This window comes from Pezoporus flaviventris, unplaced genomic scaffold (genome assembly GCF_033815535.1).
Source record: "Pezoporus flaviventris isolate CSIRO_AGI_PZ_B2104156 unplaced genomic scaffold, CSIRO_AGI_Pfla_v1 ptg000079l, whole genome shotgun sequence".
Classification (NCBI taxonomy): Eukaryota; Metazoa; Chordata; class Aves; order Psittaciformes; family Psittacidae; genus Pezoporus; species Pezoporus flaviventris.
Window position 1 is genome coordinate 5,969,415 of NW_026892627.1, and position 25,131 is coordinate 5,994,545.

General features: G+C 41.8%; 1 protein-coding gene across 1 annotated transcript; it reads right to left on the reverse strand.

Moving 5' to 3' along the window:
• Positions 1 to 711: 711 nt before the first annotated feature.
• On the reverse strand, positions 712 to 24,580 carry EXOG (exo/endonuclease G). Its single transcript, XM_061474533.1, has 6 exons — positions 24,386 to 24,580; positions 23,105 to 23,254; positions 19,122 to 19,261; positions 17,294 to 17,370; positions 14,462 to 14,576; positions 712 to 1,300 (listed from the first exon to the last, which is right to left on the reverse strand). Exons 1-6 carry the CDS (start codon positions 24,531 to 24,533, stop codon positions 839 to 841), a joined length of 1,092 nt encoding a protein of 363 aa, XP_061330517.1. The 5' UTR covers positions 24,534 to 24,580; the 3' UTR covers positions 712 to 838.
• Between the last annotated feature and the right edge of the window lie 551 nt (positions 24,581 to 25,131).

The following is a 25,131-nucleotide window of genomic DNA, read 5'->3' on the forward strand; positions in this document are numbered from 1 at the left end:
GAGTGACAACCACAAACAAAAAGAAAGCAGTGCACACCTCTCAAATCAAGCAATATCAAAGAAAACACGTTTATCCAAACTTAGTGGTGAAAGTGAAATATTAAGCTTATATTAATTTATGAAGACTCCACTGACCCTGACAGCAATTTGTGCAAACTCTGCTTCTATTCTTGTTTTTTTTAAATTCAGAATTATACATTAATGGAAGAAGTCTGCTGCAAATCACAAGAGCTGACAGCTACTGACATGCTAAAATATCCCAAGCACACAAGGTCAGGAGAGGTAAGAGATGATCTGGTTTGGTTAACACCACTATGTGAAGACTGTAAGGGATTCCATTATGTCTTACAGGTCTCTAATAAAAGAGTGCTAAATGAAATATTTCTAAATTAATTTTAAAAAATCCCAGGAAGTACCACTGCTTCCACAGTATCATACTGAAAGACATTTGCAAGCGGAATTACATTTAAACATGTTCCAGTTGTTCTCCCAAGGTGTCTACTGTCTATTTTTATAATATTCCTAGAAGGGATTCCACACAAACCCCGAGTCTGACGTCTCACTTGGAAAATAGCACAAAGCCTTTTCTGGAGGTCCAGTAATCTATTCATGCCAGAATGGGGTCATTTTCATTTCCCACATCTAAGTACTGCAGCAAATCATGTGTATGCATCATGTTACATGAGAATGAATATTACTCCAAACCCACCATCTTCCAAATGTTTCTTTATTGTTTTCACAACTCAAAAAAGGATAATTCATACAGCCCTTGTCTTTGTGTTTGCCTTCAGCTCCCCTTTCAAAGTACAAAACCCCAAACATCTTCTTGAACAAGTACTTAGCCAGTTTTCCCCTCTCTAGCTGTGACTTGTTTTTCCTGCAGTAGCTCTTCTTCCTTCTTCTTGTGAAGCTTTAAAAGATATTCATCAGGCTCAATTCCTGCATCCCTTAACTCTGACATGACTTTCTCCAACCGGTGCAATGTACGGGCACTCTGCACTTTCCTAGCAGTGATGTATAATGTAAATTCCTTGAAGCCCATCAGTTTACAGGTATCCACCTCACAGATATTTTTAACATCTCTGGTTTTGTCCACCTGGGGGAAGAAAACTAAACCTGACATTTTTTCCAGATCTTCAATATTTACTTGGAATTCAGGCAGCTGGTGACTGAAGCCTATGGGATCATTTGGCACCACAAAAGCCCCCAGTACCAAGGGCTCTGTAGATGTTCTGCTCCGCCTGGCAAGGATCACCTTGTATAGGTGGGATGGCACAGCTACATCATCCTTCCCGATTACCTGTGAAAAGGAAATTCATGTGTCAGATACAGAACTTACCAGTTGAGGGGGAAAAAAAAACCAAGACTAATCCTACAACCTCTGAAAAGGAGCCACAGCATGTTAAGTACCCACCAAAATCATGTGCAACATTATCAGACTAGAAGCTGAGGTGGAAGGCACTTGTACTGTGTCTGGCTAGGATGGAGTTAATTTTCCCCTGAGCAGTCCGCATAGTGCTGTGCTTTGCATTAAATTCACAATGGTTCAACTTAAGAGCTTTTAGGTTTTAAACTGACCAGCATTCAAGTCTTACTGGTTAGACCAAAGCCAGAGAAAAAGCCTTCAGGAGAAAGTGAAGCCTTTACTAAAGTTTTTCATGCACAATAACTTAGTAGTAACACTACTACCATCTCTGTCAAACATGTGCTCTTAGATTTCTTTGTTATAGAATACTTTCCTCCCCTTCCCTAAACTAGGTTATTTCATGGCTTTGGTGTAGTTTAAACATTTTTTGGTGTGTTTGTGTTTCTTTGTGGACTTTTTGCGTTTGTTTTTTTTTTAATAAAATGATCACGCTTATGCCACCAAATTTTTCCTAAATAAAGCTCTGCCTAGACATCTAGCAGTCATTGAAACAGGTAAGCAATAAATAAATGCCTTATGGCAAATCTACTTATCCTTTCAATGACAGATGTCTTGATAGGGAAATTAGAACTCCTGCGTGTCAAAGCACTTTACATTTAGCATTCAGTGTGGGTGAAACCAGAGTTACAGCTCCTTAGGTTCAATGGCATAAATAATCAAAACTGACTGATGCACCGATAATTTTAAAATATACTAAAAACTATGCATCAACACACTGTGCTATCTGGTGGATTAAAACTGAATTACAAAATCATAGAATCACAGAATGGTTAGGGTTGGAAGGGACCATCTAGTTCCAACCCCCCTGCCATGGGCAGGGACACCTTCTACTACACCAGGTTGCTCAATGTCCTATCCAAGCTGGCTTCAAACACCGCCAGGGATGGGACAGCCACAGCTTCTCTGGGCAACCTGTGCCAATGCCTCACCACCCTCATTGTGAATAACTTTTTCCTAATACCTAACCTAAAACTACCCTCTTTCAGTTTAAAGCCATTCCCCCTTGTCCTACTACATGCCTCTGTAAAAAAACCCTCTCCAGATTTCCTGTAGGCCCCCTTTAGGCACTGGAAGCTGTTCTAAGCTCTCTCTGGAACCTTCTCTTCTCCAGTACAACTCTCTCACCCTGCCTCCATAGGAAAGGTGCTCTATCCCTCAGATCATCTTTGTGGCCTCCTCTGGACTTCTCTAACAGGTCCATATCCTTTTCATGTTGGGCCCCAGAGCAACCATGAATGGTGTTGTGAGCTTAACCTATTTGAGATAGGTGGCACTCAAACTGTGGATTACATACAACGTATTGCGGGTGAGAGACAGGCAGCCAAGAAGCTTCCGGAGTGGAAAAAAAGCCCTGAGGGGGACAGGAAGGAGCTCATATTTCCATATTCAACCAAGTATATCCAGTGACTGTTGAAGGCAAAAGGCTAGAAGCCCTTTTCTCCCCTGGGATTGCAAAGTCTGCACTACAATCCCACTCTCTGCATGCTCCTAGGGCAGGGCAGAAGAGAAGGAAGAGACTACGCACAGGTGCACCTGCATCCTGCACCTGCAGCCTCCAGAGAGAAGGCAGTAGTGATAATAAACCCCGTTCCCCATGCTCAACCTGGCCACTAGTCTCCAGACTTGCAGCATTCCTGTGCAGTATGGCCTGCACTGCCTTTTCCAGGCATGCTTTGTCCTTCTTCACATACTTTGTCCCACTATAAATACATGTACATGTGCTAGGTCCCCCTTAGCTCGGCTCCCTCCCCTTCTCAATACCTCCCACACACATACCAGCATCCTCCTTCTGTTGTATAAAAGACCAGAGGAAGGGTAAACATACAGATGGAGCTGCTACAAGTATCTCCAATTAGGGGGTATATGACATATGTAAAACAAACAGGTGAATGCGTGTTGAGTGAGCTAGCAGAGGGAACGAGACTGAATCTGAGAACTGAGTGGGTGGATAGAAAGGCTGGGGAATGAATAGAGCTGAACATAAAATAGTTAGGTATGAAATGGAAATGCTGAATGCCTGAAGTGGGTGTTAAGGGAAAACAGACCCTATGCTTATGCAATATGATGCAAATATATATATTCTATGCAAAATAATGCACATTTATGCATAGTATATTCACCTATGGAAGGAAGGAAGCAAAGCAAGAAAGAGAGGACTAGTTACAAATGAAGGAAGGTTTGGCCTTTTCAGAAACGTAGTTCTAAATACAATTCAGCCCTATACATGCAATGGCCATACGTGTAATTTATGCACCAATTTAGTTCCACATAAACTCTCTTTTTAGGATTTAAATAAAATTTAAGTAGTGAAAAGGCTTTACACTAGTCTTCTGGATAGCAATACTCTACTTCTGCAAGTAATTACTTCACTGAGTTCTAATACTGTTAAAGTGATTAAAACAAACTTCAACCTGCCAAATGGCCAGAGTTCACAAATGTCCTTTCCTTACATAAAATGGGGCATAAAGTTCTATTCCCAGCTAATTCTGCTGGTGGAGAATAACATCAAAGGAGTGTGCCTGATTTCTCTGACAGAAGAAAAAGCATGACAAGGAACATGTAAGGGGGTTTTTCTGCAGTTTAACACTTATGTGAACCACACACAGGATTCATCACCAAAAAATCATACTGCCAGTGTGACCCAACGATTTCTGTTGACAAGGAAATATATGCCATAATATTTCCATCATTACACTCTAATATACCACAATTTGCTTTTTTATGTGAGTATATACAGAAGCTGCAGGTGAATGTTTCCACAGAGTTTTCACACACACACACACACACACACACACACACACACACACACACACACACACACACCACAGTTCAACAGCCAGGGGAAGAAGGTATGATTCTGTAGAAGTGAAGTTTGCAATCGAAGCAGTAAATAGGAAAACCAAACTCAACAATTCATTTCCTATTGTCACCTAGAGGATTTTCTTACCTAACAGCAGTCTGAATCACTATTCTGATCTGCACCATCCCATTTATCTCAATGCATGCTTAACAGAGGCAGATAGCATATGCTCCTATTGTAACAGAAGAGAAAATGGGTTAAGATTATCCATGCACAGATGTTGACTTGATTTGTGCTAGTCTATCCATAGGCAGCAGATGATCTTTCAGCAATCAATGCCTGAAACAGCTCTGTCCCAGCTGGAGAAGAGCAGCAGTTTTAAATAGTATCTGTGATTCAAAAAAGATCTTATGCCCTAATACAAGCAAGAAAATACAGCAATACCCTGCTGAAAATCACTGCTGTCCCACACGCTTTCACACCGTGTTGGCAACAGGCCAAAAAGTAAATTTTTGTGTAATCCTTTGAAAACTTCCATTTTGCTACTGCAATAAAATTTTGCTTAATCTTTCAAATTTTCAACAGCCTCATAACAGAAAAAAAAAAAAATAAAGACCCTCCAGCTAAAAGCCTTCTTTTTATAGTATTAAATATATTCCTTTCCCATCATCATCTGGGAAACCAATGTGAAATTTTAGATACTACCTCTCTTTGCTGTCTGTATCAGTTCAACATAAAAATGTTCACTGCTCTACCTTTTTGTGGCTGCTTATTCCTTTCACTTTTGCTTTGCTCTTGTTTCCTTTGGTGATCTGGTGCTGGCTGAAGCCCTGTGACTGAAGTAGTGTCATCTAATAATGCAACATTATGATAAGGCCATTTTCAGCATGGTATTTATTGGTTTTTATTATTACTGACATTTAGGGGTGTTTACATATTGCTAAAACAACAAACATGTTGGTAAGTAGTTATACAAATTTAAACAGCTCACAGGGACAGATAAGGATAAGGGAAGAAGTAACATGGCTTCTTAAAACAAAGAGAATTTGTTTCTTAAAACAGCGAGCTTTGATAAATTTGGCCCAACAGCTACATAGCTGGATGAGGAGTTGTCTTAAGATCGGCCTTCCTCAGAATTTTAGCCAAATCTGTTCTTGGTCATGGTTTTTAAAACTGGAAGGACAAAATTGGTAGCATCCTTGGAATGCTTAAGTATCACAATAAATAATGAAGAAATTTGCTAATGGCATCTACAGTAAGCTGAGGCACATGACATTACCTATGTGGTGGCAGTCAGATAAATATGAAGCAAAGGAGTCCCTAAAAATTGCAGTCCCTAAAAGTTACAGTCCCTTAAAGTCTGGAGTTTCTGAGAAATAAAACTGCATTCTTACATTAACAGGAGGAAGGAATATGCCAGGTGTAACAGCAGAACACTTGAGATTATATTAAAAGAAAACATTGTTACTTTTACTAGAAATTTTAAAACATACATAAATGTTACCATATTTTCATTTTATACTGGACCTGTTACAGCTTCCCAGAGTGGTAAGAAAATTACCATCTTCTAAAAGAAAGTAATCACGAATATAAAAGTAGTCTTTTGCCCCCTAGTGACTAGAAAATGAAAATCAGCCGTGAAGAGAATTAGCAGAGAAGGGACTAGCCTTTCATCAGCGAGTGCCAGCTCTGGACTGGCAATTATCCGAGATCCTCTTAGAACCCAGTAAATAGAAATCACATTCAATCATGCCTTAAAGGACAGCGCAAACTGAAGACTCCTTGCATCAGAGGGTACCATCATCAAATAAATTAAAATGATAGCTCCAGAAATTCCTTCTATACTCCAGCAACTGTTTCTTAACTCTTCCTGTATAATAACCAGAGTTTAGAACTAAGCCATACTGGAAACCACAACTGACTGAAAACAAGCATACACACAATTCTGTGTGGGTACTTCCACCTACATTTGGCAGTAACAAAATTAAGGCTTCTGTCACATTTCCTGATGGACAGAATTCAAGGACATCATTCCTGTCACCCAAAATAAGACTTTCTCTGAACAGGTACTTGTTTTGTTTCAGCTGTAACTTTAGGTATGACACTGACCAGATCCATCAGATGTTTTATTATAGATGATATAATTCCTGCTGATATGACACCAGTTTTGACAATCCAGAGCTTTTATTATAATTTGATACTAAATTCTGTATAATAACAGACTTTCTAGCAGTATAAAAAATTCCCTTTCCTAGCAGTATGATTTTATTTACTTGATTATTGTGACAACATTAACTGCCTTCATCCATTTCCTTTCAGATTCGTGTTAGGCAGCACTGATTCTGTCGATAGTGTTTTTCCCCTGAATATTTGAGAGAACTCTGTCAGATGGCAGTAAGAACTGAGGCAGACCTAGCAATATAAAAACTAGAAAATACTACAGATAAAAAGCACAGTAACAATCTGCAACACTGCACAGCCAAGCACTTCAAAATGCAAATGCATGTACTTCAGGAAAATTTAATTTGTTGTAATTGGTCTGACTGCTATTGCCAAATCATTTGGAAATACTAAAAAGAAAGGAAGAAAGAAAAACCCAACCCCAAAGAAATGAAGACATGCTAAAAAAAAAAAATACTGTGCCTAAATACATAGTTATGGCCTTAAAAAACAGAAACCCCAGCCCCTGTTTTTAGTTTGCTTGGGGTTTGGGTTTTTTTGTTTGGTTGGTTGGTTTTGGTTGGTTTGATTTTTACAGACTACTACTTCTACAGAAGACATTTAGGTTTCTTACCACTGAATCCACTACAATCTCTATTACCACGCTTCCTCTAATAAAAGGACCTTTGGGATGGGTACAGTGCTAAATAAAAGCAACCTCATAAATCTATCCTTTGGTGTCTCTTCTCCTCCAATCTTAACCCACCATCTATTATTTGCATTTGTACATCATGTCTAAATTTAGGGCTGACAGAGCTCTAGTCATTTATACCAGCTGATCTAAGACCAAGCCCTTTGTACGTTAAGTTTTATGGGATATATGTAACAGACCAAAATCCTAATAGTTGTCTCCATGGCCCTAAGCCCATTTGGAGCACTCACCAAAGAGTCAGAGTCCCCAGGTTTACCTCCATTAACAAAAATTCCTTTCCATATAGTATCTTGGCTAAGAGAAAACCTCTAGTGATTCTGAAATTTGACTAGGGAAAACCATAAAGTACCACCTTCTATTTGAGAGGTGCAACTTGTTGCCACAGAACTAGATGACATGTAAGTATATCTTCTGGTACAGTTATTGTATGTCTCTGGCCCAGGCTCGTGATTCAATTTTGAAAATTAAACAGCAGACATAATTCCAGTATGAGCTTTGTATTTTTAGTATACACTAAAAAGTACCCCAAAATGTGTACTTCGAATAACAAACAAGATGTTATCTACACTGTGCTTTTGCTCACCAACCATAGGCAATTCTTAAATTATTGTTTACTAGGATGGCATTGGGAATAAGAAGGGTGCAGCATCATGCATGATACAGTAGAATTATTGCAAAATTTGTATTTCAAACTCCACATCTGCTGACAGAGGAAAATCCCTAAAGTGACAGTCAGGGGAGAACAGTATGTATAAAACAAGACAATGCCATTTTGATTTGATCAGGACAAAGATGAAAAATCTGCATCTGCCTCTGCAGAGACAGAGGACAGATTTTTCCTGTTGGCATTCTATTTTACATATATTCTCAAAATATGTTTTTCAGATACAAGCATGGTCATCAATCTACTCTTTGCAATAAGAGCCTCTGCTGGAGATGGATGAAATGACAGAACATATCTGAGGATACAGCAAGTTCAGCCAATAGACAGAACAACACTGGCATCTAAGGAGTTCAAGGTTAATTCCCTTTCTGGAACTAAACAGCAAATGGTACCAGAGTCCAAGCAGGAACTGGGAACAATGCCATGACCAATGCTCTGTTTTTCCTCTATAGTGGTCTAAAAATAACCTTTTTGGATGTCTGATGAGAAAAACACCAGCCTGTAAAGCCATGGATACATACTTCACCACTCCTTTAGACAAAAACAAGGAAACAGATTAATAAGAGGATCTGAAACAAACCAATGCAGACACATTCACTGTAGTACTTCTGCGTCTTCTTTTTTTCCACAGTTCTAGTCTCAGAGAAGAAGAAGGAAGACACTAGAAGGAAGCTCAGCCTTAACCATCACATAGCCAGACTACAGGTCATGAGTTTCAGCACTACTGCATATACTACAGCACTTCTCCTTAAACAGCATATACAAATGAAAAGGACATCCTCTCACATCAGCTTCATAAGCCCAAACAATGAAGACTAAAAGCCTTTCATTTTTTTGAACCTAGCAGAATTCACTCTGAAAGACAACTAAGTACCACCTTCCCTTCTCATTCAGCTGCCAGCTCTTTGTGTTCATGGTTTAGGGGCACAATCCCAGACTACCAAAATCAACAGTATTAACTGCAATTATAGCCAATGTACCTGTTTGAAAAGAACGTCTCTCCAGCCAGTGTTCCCTCTTCTAAGTGTAGTGTTGTTGTAAGAAGGAATAAAAAACCCCAACAACCCAAACCCAACATACCACTCTACTCTGAAGTCTCTCTCCCCAAAGGACAATGGCAAGCACAAAATCTTATGCCATAAAGAGATTTCAAAATTGTAAAACAATTCTCAACCTGTATTTATTTACACTTAGGAGTGTTGCTAAAGAGGACCTAAATAAAGGAACTAAAATTTTTTTAAAAAGGAAATAACCCCAAAGAAAACCAACTCTTCCTACCTGCAGACAGCATTAACTGTACTGAAATAAAAATCAATTTATATATTGAATCTCATCATAGGAAGCCGAGCAAAGGATGTGGCCAAATGGTAAAATGAAAACCTGAATACCATCATTCCACTGTTTACAATCTCACACTGAACTTCACTTCTTAGTTTATATTAAGACCGAAACTGAGAAAGCATTCATTAAAAAGACCAGAGTTGTCATCAAAGCCGAAGATGACGAAGACATCTTGGCAACAGCCAAGAACAGAACGATATGATAATCAAAGCAGCATGGACATTTTGTGCCTATTATTCCATCACCTTACCCTGGTACCACGTTATTTTGAATAAAGGCAGTAAAACGCAGTGCCTGCTATTATTTTTACCTGTAGAATACTAAAATTTACATTTCAAAACCTAAATGGAGAGCAACAATCATCTTCCAGAAAATGTAATCTTTCTCTTCTAATCAAACACGTTCTCTAGAGAAAAACTAGAAAAAGGTGACCAAGATTAAAGTGAAGCAGTTGATAGGTGCAGTTGACAGATGACTCAACTGCTTCCTGAAAATAATTTCCAGATATAAAATGTTCAACTCAACTCAAGATTTTTAATTTTTTGCTATGCACGATGACAATGTATCTTTAGAGATAAAAAAGAAAATGCAATATCCTGACAGCTGCAAGGAGGCAATCTCCAGCAAACTATGTGCAAGCCTGGTGAACATTATGGTGCCATTTTGCATGACAGTAAGCCAAACGTCCGGCAGAAGACTGTTGAAAGGGAACATCTTCATCCTGCTCCTAGCTTTGTGCTTTTGGACATATCTCAGGCTATCACCAGTAAGCACTGGACTCCTCTGTGTGCTCCTTTATCTTTCTACAGCACTAAAAAACAAGCCCAGTAAGCAAATAAAGAGTCCAGTATGGATGGTTTTCTATTGTACTGGGTAATTAAGCATCTTGTGGAAGGATGTGACACGTCATCAGCACTAGCAGACATGGAAAAGGACTGGAAAATATAATGGGCAGTAGCCAAGTCAGCACTCTTTCTTTGGTTGGCAAGGAACTATTGCCAGTCTAAAGATGGCTTTGCTGCTAATTTATGGTATCCCTTAACCACAGCTCATGTATGCACTTGAAAACAAGCACAGTTGCCACCTTCCTCACTAGGATGTAGTGAGAGATGAAGTTGAAACTGACAGTGAACATGAAAGGGATAAATTATTATGGCTGCATTTTCATATGCATATGACTGAAAAAAAAAAAAAAAACAAACCCAAAACCAAAGCTGTAATTTCATCACAGTCAAGATTATAGCCATGGGCAGGTGGGAACATAAGGGACAGTTTTCAAAGAAATAAAAACGTAAAAGTGAACAGAAAAATTACATTATTTAATGACAGAGTTCCAAGTTCAATCAAATGGAAATCAAATGTGTATTTATGATGGAGAAATAATGCCTAAATCTTATAGCTAAACAAGGCAGTGTTGAAAGCCTAACATCTCTCTTGTTTGTCTCTCTCATATACCTCTGAAATAGGAGCTTGTTATAGCGAGCTCACTCATTGCTCCTCAGAGAACTAGTTGGACAGCTGAACCACTCAACAGCTGAAGCTGCAGTTGATCCAAGCACTCATTTTCAAGGAAAAGTGTTCTTTCAAGAGGCACAAAATACAGCATTTATTATTTGCATTATGCTAGCTTTCATTTAGCAACTGAAAACAGCAATAATATCTCATTACAGTAGGGGCAGAAGGCAATAGACTCACTCCTTGAATATCTTCCTATGCTCAAATCCTACAGATGTTTGAACGCTTGCTTACAAAGAGTAAGTCAGGATAAGCAATAATAAATTAATCTCTCAACTTGATAGCCTATCTTTTGTCTGTCAGTGACAGTTTCTAGAGACTGTGCACTTCAAAATCTTCAGAGTATTTTAAGCAGGTAATAAAAAAGGGTGAGTAAAAGAAGGAGGGGGGGGGGGGGGCGGGGGGCAGAGGGGGCAGGAATCAGTAACATGGACCAGTGATTATACTGCATTCACCTAAAACCTACTGAACTTGAATGAAACCTTTCAGCAAACAACTGCTTTTGAAAGTAACGGAGCACAGGCATTCCAACACAGATCTGACAAACCCACACTACCTCTGTATTGCACTGTTTCTAAAATATATCAATAAATGATTGAATGGATGACTACACATCAGTGAAGCCCACTCTCTGCTGAAATACTGTCATGTATTATTGAAATTAGAAAACAGTTTTACTGCAGACTGAACAGACATTTAATAGATCTCTCTTTGTAAGTAAAAAAAAAAATATTTCAAAATTGTACTTTACACAGTTTACACAGTATGCTAGAGATTGGAAGGGACCTCGAAAGATCATCTAGTCCAATCCCCCTGCCGGAGCAGGAACACCTAGATAATGTTACACAGGAATGCGTCCAGGTGAGTTTTGAATGTCTCCAGGGAAGGAGACTCCACAGCCTCCCTGGGCAGCCTGTTCTAGTGCTCTGTCACCCTCACTGAGAAGAAGTTTCTTCTCAAGTTTAAGTGGAACCTCTTGTGTTCCAGTTTGTACCCATTACCCCTTGTCCTGTCATTGTTTGCCACTGAGTAGAGCCTGGACACTAATAAGGTCACCCCTCAGTCTCCTCTTCTCTAAACTATAGAGACCCAGATCCTTCAGTCTTTCCTCATAAGGGAGATGCTCCACTCCTTTAATCATCTTTGTGGCTCTGCGCTGGACTCTCTCCAGCAGGTCCCTGTCCTTCTTGAACTGAGGGGCCCAGAACTGGACACAATATTCCAGATGCGGTCTCACCAGGGCAGAGTAGAGGGGAAGGAGGACCTCTCTCGACCTACTAACCACCCCCCTTCTAATACACCCCAGGATGCCATTGGCCTTCTTGGCCACAAGGGCACAGTGTTGGCTCATGGTCATCCTGTCATCCACTAGGACCCCCCGGTCCCTCTCCCCTACACTGCTCTCTAACAGGTTGTTCCCTGACCTATACTGGAACCTGGGGTTGTTCCTGCCCAGATGCAGGACTCTACACTTTCCCTTGTTATATTTCATCAAGTTATTCCCTGCCCAACTCTCCAGCCTGTCCAGGTCTCGCTGGATGGCAGCACAGCCTTCTGGCGTGTCAGCCACTCCTCCCAGCTTAGTGTCATCAGCAAACTTTCTGACAGTACACTCAATTCCCTCATCTAAATCGTTGATGAACATATTAAATAATACTGGTCCCAGTACTGACCCTTGAGGCACTCCACTAGTTACAGGCCTCCAACTAGACTCCGCCCCATAGACTACAACTCTCTGGCTTCTCTCCTTCAGCCAGTTCACAGTCCACCTCACTACCTGATCATCCAGACCACACTTCCTCAATTTAGCTGTGAGGATGCTGTGGGAGACTGTGTCAAATGCTTTGCTGAAGTCAAGGTAGACCACATCCACCGCTCTGCCATCATCCATCCACCGTGTTATTTCCTCATAAAAGGCTAAGAGATTGGTCAAGCATGATTTCCCCCTGGTGAAGCCATGTTGACTGTCCCTCATAACCCTCTTATCCTTGATATGCCTTAAGATGGCACCAAGGAAAGGTGTTCCGTCACTTTCCCAGGGATGGAGGTGAGGCTGACTGGTCTATAGTTACCCGGGTTCTCCTTCTTGCCCTTTTTGAAGACTGGAGTGACATCTGCTTTCCTCCAGTCCTCAGGCACCTCTCCCGTTTCCCAAGACTTGGTAAAGATGATGGAGAGTGGTCTAGCAATGACTTCCGCCAGTTCCCTCAGCACCCGCGGGTGCATCCCATCTGGACCCATGGATTTATGGATGTCCAGATTGCTCAACTGATCTCTAACCCATTCCTCATCGACTAAGGCAAACCGCTCCGTCGACCTGACTTCATCTAAGGTCTCAGGGGTACAGGGCTCTTCAGGACTGCCTGCAGCAGAGCAGAGACAAAGAAGGCATTCAGTAACTCTGCCATCTCTGTATTTTCTGTCACCAGGGCACCCATCCCATTCATCAGTGGGCCTACATTGCCTCTGGTGTTAGTTTTGTCTGCCATGTATTTGAAAAAGCTCTTTTTGCTGTCCTTGACCCTTCTCGCCAGGTTTAATTCTAAGGAGGCCTTAGTCATCCTAGCTGCCTTCCTACATCCTCTAGCAGCAGCCTTATGTTCCTCCCAAGTGGCCAGCCCCTCCTTCCACAACCTGTAAACTCTCCTCTTCCAATTGCGCGTACCCAGCAATTCCCTATTTAGCCACGTAGGTCTCCTGGCCCTCTTCTTGACTTCCTACGTGTCGGGATGCTCTGATCTTGAGCTCGGAAAAAGCAATCCTTGAATGCCAACCAACTATCTTGGGCCCCTTTACCTTCAAACAGCCTTGCCCATGGGATTTCCCCTAGCAATTGCTTGAAAAGGCCAAAGTTTGCCCTGCTAAAGTCCAGGGTTGCAATTCTACTTGCTATTCTACTGGTCCTACCACACAAGATCCTGAACTCCACCATCTCATGCTCGCTGCAACCAAGGCAGCCCTCAACCCTTACTGCTTCGACCAGACCCTCCTTGTTAGTGAGGATGAGATCCAGCAGCGCTCCTCTCCTGGTCGGCTCATCCACCATTTGCAGGAGGAAGTTATCATCCATACACTGGAGGAACCTCCTGGACTGTGGCCAGGTTGCTGAGTGGTCCTTCCAGCAAACATCAGGGAAGTTAAAATCCCCCACGACGACCACAGCCTGTGACTGTGAGGCCGCTCTCAGCTGCCTGTAGAAGGCCTCATCAACTTCCTCACCCTGATCTGGTGGGCTGTAACAGACACCCACAACAGTATCGCCCCTGCCAGCCTGCCCTTTAATTCTCACCCACAGACTCTCAACTCGCTCGTCATCTGTCCCTGGACAGAACTCGGTGCATTGTAGTTGCTCCCGCACATAAAGAGCAACCCCACCACCCCGCCTGGCTGGCCTGTCTTTCCTGAAAAGGACATAGCCCTCCATGACTATATTCCAGTCATGTGAGCTGTCCCACCACGTCTCTGTAATTGCCACCAGATCATAGTCTCCTGACTTAACACAGGTTTCCAACTCCTCCTGCTTATTTCCCATGCTGTGCGCATTGGTGTACAGACATTCCAGGGAGCGAGCTGAGCACACCGATTTCACCCTAGGATTATAGGAGGCCTCCCAGTCTTCATCAATTCTGGAGCGCCGCCCCACTGGGGCAAGCCCAGCTACTTTTTCATGTGTAGGCAAGATACAACAGCTCTACTGAACTTTTTCCTACTAGTATTGGATATTTAGTATGTTTTGTATGTACTAGGATGTTTAACCCCGCTTTATCAAGCTACAGGATCAATTTTAAACAATTAAATAAGTATTTGTCACTGTACTGTTAACCCAGCCACATAGATACATACCTGGTAAGTAACACTCTTCTTCCCATCATCATTTGTTTGAGGCAAGGTCAGAGGTCCAGAAACTACCCAAACATCCTCAAATCTCTCTGTCAGTTCCCGACAATACATTTCCATTCTGGAATATATTTGTCAGAGAAGGCAAAATCAGCTGGGAAAACTTACGATCATAATCTTTGAAACATACTGTGAAGGGCAAGATGAGTTCCTGATGGTTTGGAAGCATTTTCGCAAATTCATGCAACTCACTCACAAGCCAACAAAGGTAAAACACAGGTCCAAGTCATACTTCCTACTTGTCCAGTTTAACTTACTTACAGATATGCTTGTGTTATTGCACGCATTTGAAAATGGTTTTTGTAGCCTTACCACCTGTCCTGAAAATCCAAGTTCTCTACTTACTATGTCTAACTCCCACACTTCACACTAGAAGGATACTGTTGATGGTCACTTGGGACTAGTAAAATACTTGTTTTAAACAGCAGTTTGTGGCGTTCTTGCTTCAAAACGTTTACTGCATTACTGGATTTGTATGTTCTTCCCCAAGGAATCAACATCCTCCAATAGACTGCTCTTTCCATAGCCCAGCATACTTAGGAAAGTTTCTATGTGCCATTCCCACTAAGTCTACTTACTTTTTAATACAAAACTGTTTGAAAATAAAGTGGTAACTCCAGAAAGACTAACTTTAGTTATAGAGTTGCACTTCAATCAAATGTACAAACAGACCAGAACACGTGATGATCAGCCCAGCCAATCTGGCTGCCTCTGAACAAGGAAGTTTCACCTCCTCCTCTGTCTCATCCCTATTCCTCCTAACTCTCCCTTAGGCCACCTTAAGTACTCCTCATTTGTCAACAATCCTGAACAAAACCAGTCTTTTTTTTTCTTTTTTTTTTTTTTTTTGTGCTGGGTTAGTGAGCTGAATCAGCTCACACACAGCAGATTTAGTAGGAATGAGCCCATTCTTCATGTGATACACCAAAACACTGACCAAAAGCTATTTTTCTTCTTGCCATCATCAGCTTTGCTTCCAAGCAGCTCAGCTCCTCCAGCTGTTTCACAGCATGGCAATAAAAGCACCGCCCGGCACAGGAAAGGATGGGAATAAATGCAGCTGGGGAGCAAACTGCTGTTAGTGGCAGCAGGGACAGAGATCAGGTTACAGCAACCACGAAATCACTCTCAAGACAGGAAATGGTAGTAAAACATCAAGAGAGAAAGAAGTATGCGTGTTGGTGGGAAGAGAATGAGGAATAAATACTAAGGTGCAGTTAGACCACACCACTGAACTAATCTAACAGCTTACTATCTAACAGACTGCTGAAAGATGCAGTCCTGATCCCCCTTTCCTACTGCTCCCCTCGCCTGCCCCAGCTGAACAGTCCTACTCAGTCTTCCATGTTGGTTCTGGCACTCATCTCACCAGCTGGTCCCATTTTCTAATTCGTCAGAAACATGACCAAATAAAACAAAATGCAGATCAGTTTAACTGGGCTAGGAAATGGAACTGACTTACTGCAGTTTGTCTAGTACAAGCGCTGGAACTGGGAAAGCAGCAAGAACACATGGTTGGAGGGTGAACTCAACTGAAAAAAAGACTGTTGAACTGACTAAGCTGTATTGTCTACCTGCACCTCAGAAGACAATTCAAGAAGCAAGCAATTAAAAAAAAGAGAAAGGAAGACAGTTCTGAAGCCAGGAAGGGATACAACACATATGAAACATAGTATCCTTAAAACTATTTATCACTAAACAAGTGACTGACAAAACCAGTGGCATCAACACCTTGCTCATGTATTTAAACTGTAGGAACAGAGTTCTGAGGTTGGGAGAAAGTGGTAAAAGCTGCTTCAATTGGGGGGTGATAGTGCCAAGGGAAATTTGTCAAATACTCCCCATGATTTCATAATTATGCAGAGATCCTGCTCAAGGGAAATAAAGAGGATTTCCAACCATGAACTGGTACAAATACCTAGCTCTGGTATACGTAAATTTTATACGCACATACATTAAAACAATACCAAAAACCCCTCTTAAAATGTTATAGCATTTTATTTGTCTATAAAACAGTATAACCTTACTGAATGCCTCATATGATTTTACATGCATTCTTGTAAAACTGGAAAGCAGTGTGCAGTTGCATGATGATACATTTTCTTGTAGACTTTTAGTAAAATGCTGTACATAATTTTGCTAACCTTCCTTTGAGCAAACACTGTGAAATTCATCATTTTTCCCTCCTGTTTCTGAGTCTTAACATTGTATAAGTCCTATGCAAGAAACACTAAATGAATGCTACTTTTATTAATGTTCTTCTGTGCTCAAAGGAATGAAAGAATAAAAATCTGAAGTGAAGAAAGTTTAAATTTATCAACCACTCACTTTACCTCCAAACCAATCCAGCCAGTGCTCACAAGTGACAGAAAATGTGCCTGACTGCTCCTTGAAGCCAGAACCTGAAGAAATGCCCTAGACCAGAAGTAGTCACAACTCAGTGGGAAGCACTCAGTTGTCCAATTCTTCTACTGAATTTTCTGTAAGGGCAGAAATGTTAAGCCTGGTACCTTTATCCACATCAGCCAGAAGAAGTAATTTTATCTATTCTAAATAAAGGTCCTGCAGTTTGACCGAATAAAGAACTAAAGTAGTCGTTATACTGTTCTTGCACTGCAAGGACTGCTCTTCATTTCGGAGAAAGTTCCTATGATCTCTACAGATAGCCTATAAAAAGCATCAGAATACCTGGATGTAAAAAAGCTCTATAAATATAGAATTTCTTATTTATGCCACTGCCTGATATTTTTCACAGTTTACTTACAAGTAGTTTCTCACCTGTTCCAAAATCCAGCATTATTTTCATAATTCTGAGGCACGATGTTAGACAGATAAAATGTTTCAGCCATAGCTCTCTGCATAGAGAAAAGAAAGAAACATTTACAAGCTAAACACACATTTTAGAAGATTTTGGATCAAGATACATTTTTAGTTTAGTCTTCATTTTATCAACAGAAAAGAACAGATAAAAACTAAGTCAGAACATCTACAAAATTATTTTGGATTAAGAGGTGAATAACTGAGGTGATGCAAAATGTAAGTAATTTTTTAATTTTTTTTTTATAGAAACATAGCACAAGAATATCCAGTTCTAGAAGCACAGGAATTACTCTCACCCAATGTCAGTTTTGTACTGTCTTCTTTCTGAATGGGAAGAATGCTTTCACCCATGCTTTTCCTTTATTTGACTGCCTAATGGCGAGCTTTTTCCTTCCAAGAAATGGTTTTATTAAAAATATTCATTAATATTTTACAAATCCATAACATGCAGGCAACTAAATGATTTATGAGACCATAATGGTCAAGCATCTACATATCTGCTTATCTTTAAAAAGCATTATAAACCACTCTGAACAGAATCATAGAATCATAGAATAGTTAGGGTTGGAAAGGACCTTAAGAACACCTAGTTCCAACCCCCCTGCCATGGGCTAAATCATCTCACCCAAGGCCTTGTCCAGCCTGGTCTTAAACACTGCCAGGGATGGAGCATTCACAACCCCCTGGGCAACCCATTCCAGTGCCTTCATAGGTCCTGTACTTGTGAACATTCTTCACACACTACTTCTTCAAAGTGAAGGGGCTGACAAAACTCCTTAGGATAATGAGCAAACACTACCTGCACTAATTAAACTGTGGAAGATTGTATCACCTCACTGCATTTCAAGCCAGGTCCAGGATCTCTCTACACGAGTAGCTTACCAGCAAAATGCCCCCAGATACCACACATAAATAACCACAAAGACACTTCTATTAGAAATAAAACAACTGTTCTTTCCTCCACCACATTCCACTGTGTTGTCACTCTGCCCCACTGCATACTGTTCTAACTCGCAGAAATACAAATTCAAAATGCTTCTTAATTGACAAATTGCTGCATTAGGCACATTCCACAAGACGATCCAATAAATCCAAGGCTGCTTTGTTAGTCGGCCAAGGCATTAGGGCATGCTTTCTTACAGCTCAAATAAATGACAGGTGAAGACATTTTACAGAGTGAAAGAACTATGGCAAAAGAAGGGTCTAATTTACCTCATACATACTGCCAGAAAGAAAAAAGCCTTTTAAATCATCCAGGCAATCCCCTTGCCAATACAGAACAGTACTTAACAGCATCTTTGCTTTGCCCAATCTAGCCTTAAGCATCTCAGCACCTGCTGGCCAGAATGAAGTCATCATTCCCTGTCTCCTTTTAACCAAGCTTCAGAAGACACTTTCGAGGTTTGTTTGGTGAAGGTTATCACCATTTTACAGATAGACAATGTGACACACAAGAAGTTGGGAAGACTTGCTTAACACTACACTGTACAAGATATACTCACATCATCTCTGCCAAATAAGCTAATCTAGATGTGGTTTACTGAAGAGAGGTATGTCACCAGAGGATGCACCTGATTTAGACACCTGAAGCAGTCTGTGAGAGCATCCTACAGTGCTCAGTCAGGGACAGACCTTGTAGCTCCAAGTCCAGGTCTGCGCATCAGTAATGAGATCATGTTCCAACTCAAAAGAGACTGCAAAAGGAACATCACACATCACTTTTAAGGGCCTTTAGATCCTTTCTGACTGATAAACACAAATTAAAAAGAAAGAAAAAAAATCCTACTGTTGAAAATTTGTTATCTCCCGCAGGTGCCATGTGTCCTCGTGACCATCCGCTTCCAAGGTAGTCTTCATTGACAGCACTAAACATTAGGGGGATGTTAGGATCTGGCCTGAATTTACAGTGCCTTCGGTCTGCATTGCCTGAAGAATAACATGCTAAATTGTTAGGTTATTATAACAACATCATAACAACCACACAAAAAGAACTGGTTCTGTCATAGCCTGCCAAATGATCAATGCTTAAGGATTCAAAACATTGAGCTAAATGGGATATTTTCCTCCTCAACCATAAAAAAAAAAGAACAATTCTGCTTAAATATCTGTTCTAAATTCTTCCTCACAACACACTAGAAATTCTAACATGCCTTCCGTTTTACAGAGATAAAAAACCCAAAAGCAAAATCACAGAATCACAGAATCATAGAATAGTTAGGGTTGGAAAGGACCTTAAGATCATCTAGTTCCAACCCTCCTGCCATGAGCAGGGACACCTCACACTAAACCATATCACCTAAGGCCTCATCCAACCTGGTCTTGAACACTGCCAGGGACGGAGCATTCACAGCTTCCCTGGGCAACCTATTCCAGTGCCTCACCACCCTAACAGAAAAGAATTTACTCCTTATATCCAATCTAAACTTCCCCTGTTGAAGTTTTAATCCATTACCCCTTGTCCTGTCACTACAGTCTCTAATGAAGAGTGCATCCCCAGCATCCCTACAGGCTCCCTTCAGATACTGGAAGGCTGCTATGAGGTCTCCACGCAGCCTTCTCTTCTCCAGGCTGAACAGCCCCAACTTTCTCAGCCTATCTTCATACGGGAGGTGCTCCAGTCCCCTGATCATCCTCGTGGCCCTTCTCTGGACTTGTTCCAACACTTCCATGTCCTTTTTATGTTGAGGACACCAGAACTGCACACAATACTCCAGGTGAGGACTTTAGCCTTATCATAAATGCAGATTAATATTAAAGAAAAGGCTGATAAAGATATAAACCAGCACAGATTCACTTTTTAGGGCAATGAAGACACACAGATCTTCACCAACTGGAATTCCATTTTTATGTTTCAGCCACTACAAGTATTTCTTCTTGCATTTCTTCCAGTCTAGCCTGGAAGTAGAATGGGTGCATACTGATAAAATTACACTTGGTAAAACACTAAACCCATTCAGGAGAAAGTTTTAAGTCATTTGAGCTTCACAGGCACAGAAGTAAGTGTAGAGCTTTCATGTTCCTTTCCAAGATTCCCCTGCTGCCTTTCCAGACATTTGGGAATTATGCACAAAAAACGGCTAGGCCTAAATTCCTCTGGTAAAGAAAAATATTTTGGGGGATGCTTGCAAGGGGAGCTAACTTAACTGTTGCAGAGGAGGCAGCCCATTCTAAACCGCTGTCTTTGCTAGAGAGCCTGTGCTTTCTTCCCACGTTTGCTGACCATATACCTGTATTTGTGTACTGGCAGTGTGTAAACTCCCAGTCAGCTCCTTGTAGAAGAAAGTACTCTGAGTGGGCTGCAACTTTGAGAGGACTCCTTCACAAACACTAACTGCTTTCCTTGGAAAAGTGACGGCCAGACAAGACTTGCATGAATTATTCTGGCACCGACAGCCTCCAATAAGACACCACTCTTCTTGAGGAATGGCATGGGGCTCAAGATCTTCCATGGTTAAGGAGGGTGCTGCAGAGAAGCAGTGGAGGCACATGCAAGGGCTGACTCAGCTGCACCTGCGCAATGGCTCCACACAGGCAGCAGCACAGTACACAGCTGAAAAATAACTGGCTTAGAGCACCATCACTATTGTGCACATTTTTTTTTCCCCAAAATGATAAAATAATTCAAAGTATGTACAGCATACTGATTTTTTTTAATAAAATTCAAGGTGTCACCTTAGGCATAATTTCACAGGACTGTTATGTAGTCTCTTTCCATTTAAGCACGAATCAGTATTCTCACGAGAGAATTTTCCTCAGACTTGGCATTTTATAAAGCATTTCCTGTTGCAACAAAATGAAGGACAATCTTCAATAGTGATCACTGCTAGTTGTTAATATTCTTTCTTCTGTAGCTGACTGTGCATACACACACAAACTGCACCCACTCTGGCTTTTTTTTTGTCACAGCAATATTGCTACTGAGCACATATGCACCCTATGCTTCCCTGTGCTACATACTGAGAACAAAGTGTGGTACACGCTCTCCACTTGGCAACTCTCTGAAGAACTCAGGACCATCTGTCTGTATGTCCATGTAGGTGATGTCAAAACAGAGCAGAGGTCAGAGGAACTTTATGCAGTGCAGGCAGAAGGAAGGAGCTTTACTTTTCATTTTTGGTAAAGCATGTGACACTTCAAGACAGGATTGATGCTTTGGGAGCAACACTGACAAGTATATCAGCGTGCAAAACAACAGACTTCTTATTTTTAAAAAATCATATTTAATTTCAGTACTTAAGACAAAGCACAATTTATCAATTAACTTGAGAAGTGGAAAAATATATTTATTCTCTACTCACTGTCTTGATAAAAATGGTTAATTTCTTCTGTAACCAGTTTTGTACACCTCATTTACATGTATGTTTTTAAACACTTGATCTCTTACTTGCCAATAAAATATGTTTTTTTACACCACATCCTTTCAAAACTCTAAGACTTGGCTTTTGTGACCTTCCCTGAACAGCAACAAATCTCCATTATGGTGCTATCAGGCATAAATTGGAGCTGAATGCATCAAGATGCAAAATTTCAATTTGCAGATTAGCTGAATCTGATAATTTGGAAAATATTTTAACAATTCGGCTGTAAAGACCCACTCCAAAGTAAGCCTGGAATTACTGCTTTCTTCTCAGAGAGAAGTGGAATCAATGATGCTACTTAGGGGATGGTTATAAATATTTTCAGGATCAGGCTTTTCATTCTGAAAGGTAATTTGAAGACAGTGATTAAGATATATTTAGAGGGCTACTGCATCCATAAAACGTTTTACAATTATACACTTATCTCCATTACTAATAATTTGCTTTACAAAAGCTGAACTAATGCTATAAACTTAATTTACAATGACTGTATACTACTCATATTTCATTCACTGTTGACAGCAAAAAATCACTGAGCCTCTGTCTTGCTTAAAGAACGGGGGAGAGCATATCAGATAATGCACATCAGAAAATACAACAGAATGGCATCAAAGTAAATAATGGCTGCAGTCAGTAGGGAATGCTCTATCTAGCTTTGAACGATTACAACTGTTGACACCCTTTGTTCCATTTTTATCTCACAAATAGGCATCCATCTTTCCTTCTCATTCTGAGCAAACCTCTAAATTCTGTAGATTAAACAGTCTGGCCACTTCATAAGGCTTCACACATAAGGAGCACTCTGCAAACTGAGAAACTGGACCACAGCGCTACATTAGCTAAGGAAGCAAGAACAATTTTTATGTGCTCAAGCAGGTCTGAATAGGGTAAAGAAAATTTAATTTTCAGTGTTTCATTTTTTCTCCATTCATGTTTAAAAGATGTATGCTAAGATTCCCTCCTGCAGCATGACTTCAGTGTTTACACTGACACAGCTATATTGACCTGGTGCTTACGGACTGTTCATAACAGAAATTTCTCATGGAAGGTAGCTATAGTTCTTCATTCCTCCCTTTCATACTCAACCCACTGGGCCAAGTGTATTTTGCAGGCTTCAAGACATTGTTCAATACCAGACTAGTCCCAACAAGAGAAAGAATACTGAAGAATCCTGCCAAACTGCAGTGACAGATCTCTTCAATCACTGGCAACATCAGCCTTAATACTGTTGTGATGCTAACATCTACCGAGAGGCCTGCTGCCTTCAGTGGGATTGTGAATCCACGGAAAAATCCATGCCTAGAGATCACTGTGTGATTTTTCTCCCTGCCTGCTCCAAGGTCTACCTACTTTGAACAGCACAGCCCATTCTAGATGTCATTTAAAGGTAAATAAATAAATACCTACATACCCAGCATCTTCTGCTTTGAAATATGTTCAATCACCCATCTGGGCACCCGTTTTGCCTGGTCATAAGACAGTGCATGATTTGTGTAACATCTGGTCTCCGTTCCAGCCTCAGGGAATCCATACTTTTCCAGCAAAGACTCTTCTACCGGTTCTAAGGAGAAAAACACATAGGAAGGCATCCACAGGTGAACTGTGGTCAGAAACAAACCATTAAGAAAAGCATTTCAGTGGATGTAAACATACTGTATAGGGTACTACCTGAGGTTACTGCCACAATTAACACTTAAAAAAATACAAAGAGAGCTATCCAGTGAAGCTCCCTTCTACTAAAAAACTTGTGCTCTTTGTCATGTCCTCACATGAGGATCTAACAGGATCCACACAGACATTTCACCCTTCAGAGCTGGAAACTGCACTCCTCCTCACAAACTGAACTGTACAAGTTGTGAACAAGCATGAATACTGCCTTCACTGGGAATGCTTACATTCTGCTGAATTAATGAAAACTTCAATTGGAGATGTTTAGGGTTTTTTGCAAGTAACATTTTTCTCTCATGGAGGAATGTTTACATCTGTCTTACTGACTTAATCATCCTGCAGACATCTGTTCAACAGAAACTCACGTTTTTAGAGCCATTCCTCCTGTGCTTTCCAACACTCCCAGTACTTTAAAACCTTCAGACTGCAGAGAAAACCATTCATTCCCACCAGGCCTCAGTGCCCTCAAGCAGCTCCCCTGCTCCCCCCGCTCCTAGCTGAACAGCTACCACCCGTGCTGGACTCATCTCCCCAGGGCGAGCAACAGCTAAATCTCAGTTACGGCCTGACATGAACTGTGTGTTTAAAAATAAATATATCTGTATCTATGCGTGTGAATGTTATGAGGCCGTTACCTGATCACACAGAACAACTGCTCTCCACTGCAACACGGGACATTCGCAGCCATCGCGGCAGCGGCAGCAGCAGCAGCACAAGCCACTTTCCTCGATGTCACTAACATTTCAGTGTGAGCAAGTATAGCGCTGGGAAGCTGCGTTTTTAATTCAATTTACAGCCCAGCATCCTCAAATAACCTCCCCACCAGCCCGACGCATGTACAAGGGGAGTTTCCGGCCCTTCCGGGACCTTTGGGATGGATACAGCGGGGAGAAAACCCCTCTGAGAGGAGGGAGAGGGTTTAGAGACAGGGGCGGCTGTTGGGACTGGGGCCCCGCTGTGGCTCCCAACTCCGCAGAGCCACGGGGTCGCCGCGCCCGGCCTCCCCTCAGCCCGCGGCTCTTACCCTCCAGCAGGACTGGCACGGGACCCGGCTCCGCCTGGCTCTGGCTGCGGAGGAGCCGCCACGCAGCCCAGCACGATGCAGCGGCGCCCGCCGCGGCCCCGCACACGAAGCCGCTCAGGAAGCGGCGGTGGCGCGGAAAGGCCGCCATGGCGGCTGGCGGAGGGGCATCCGAGGCTGCTCCCTGAGCCACACCGCCCCCTGCCGGCTCCGCCGCGGCGGCGCGGGAGGCTGGTCGCCATGGCGGTATCGCCTGAGCGAGGTACCGCCTCAGCGGGGCTGCCGCCCCGGGAAAATGAAAAGCGAGGAAGGAGCGAAGCGCGATTTGACCGAGAGCTGTGAAAAACGGAGAGCGAAGGAGCGGGGCTCTCCCCCACGGGACCGCCAGAGGAGGGGTGCCTAAGCCAGTCCTCAGGCAGCAATGCCAGGGGCCATGGTCTTTGGCTCCAGCCCCAAGGCATGGTGCAGGGTTGGGTTTAGTCACCATTTGGTGACTTGACGACAGACTTTTGGTTAAGAAAAGCACCACCCTGATTAGCACCGGTTTTCCCTAACAGGTGCCTGTTAATGTTCCTGGCGGCCTCATGTAGAGGATAGATTTAGATTAGAAATTAGGGATAAATTCTTCCCTGTGAGGGTGGTGAGGCCCTTGCACAGGTTGCCCAGAGAAGCTGTGGCTGCCCCATCCCTGGCAGTGTTCAAGGCCAGGTTGGATGGGGTTTGAGCAACCTGGTCTAGTGGAAGGTGTC

Excerpts from the sequence above, each read along its gene's own strand:
- EXOG (XM_061474533.1), bottom strand. The coding sequence starts at position 24,533 with ATGGCGGCCTTTCCGCGCCACCGCCGCTTCCTGAGCGGCTTCGTGTGC. Across the intron at positions 23,255-24,385 it reads CGTGCCAGTCCTGCTGGAGG|AACCGGTAGAAGAGTCTTTG; the intron begins GTAAGAGCCGCG and ends TTTTCTCCTTAG. Across the intron at positions 1,301-14,461 it reads AGAAGAGTGTTACTTACCAG|GTAATCGGGAAGGATGATGT; the intron begins GTATGTATCTAT and ends TCCTTTTCACAG.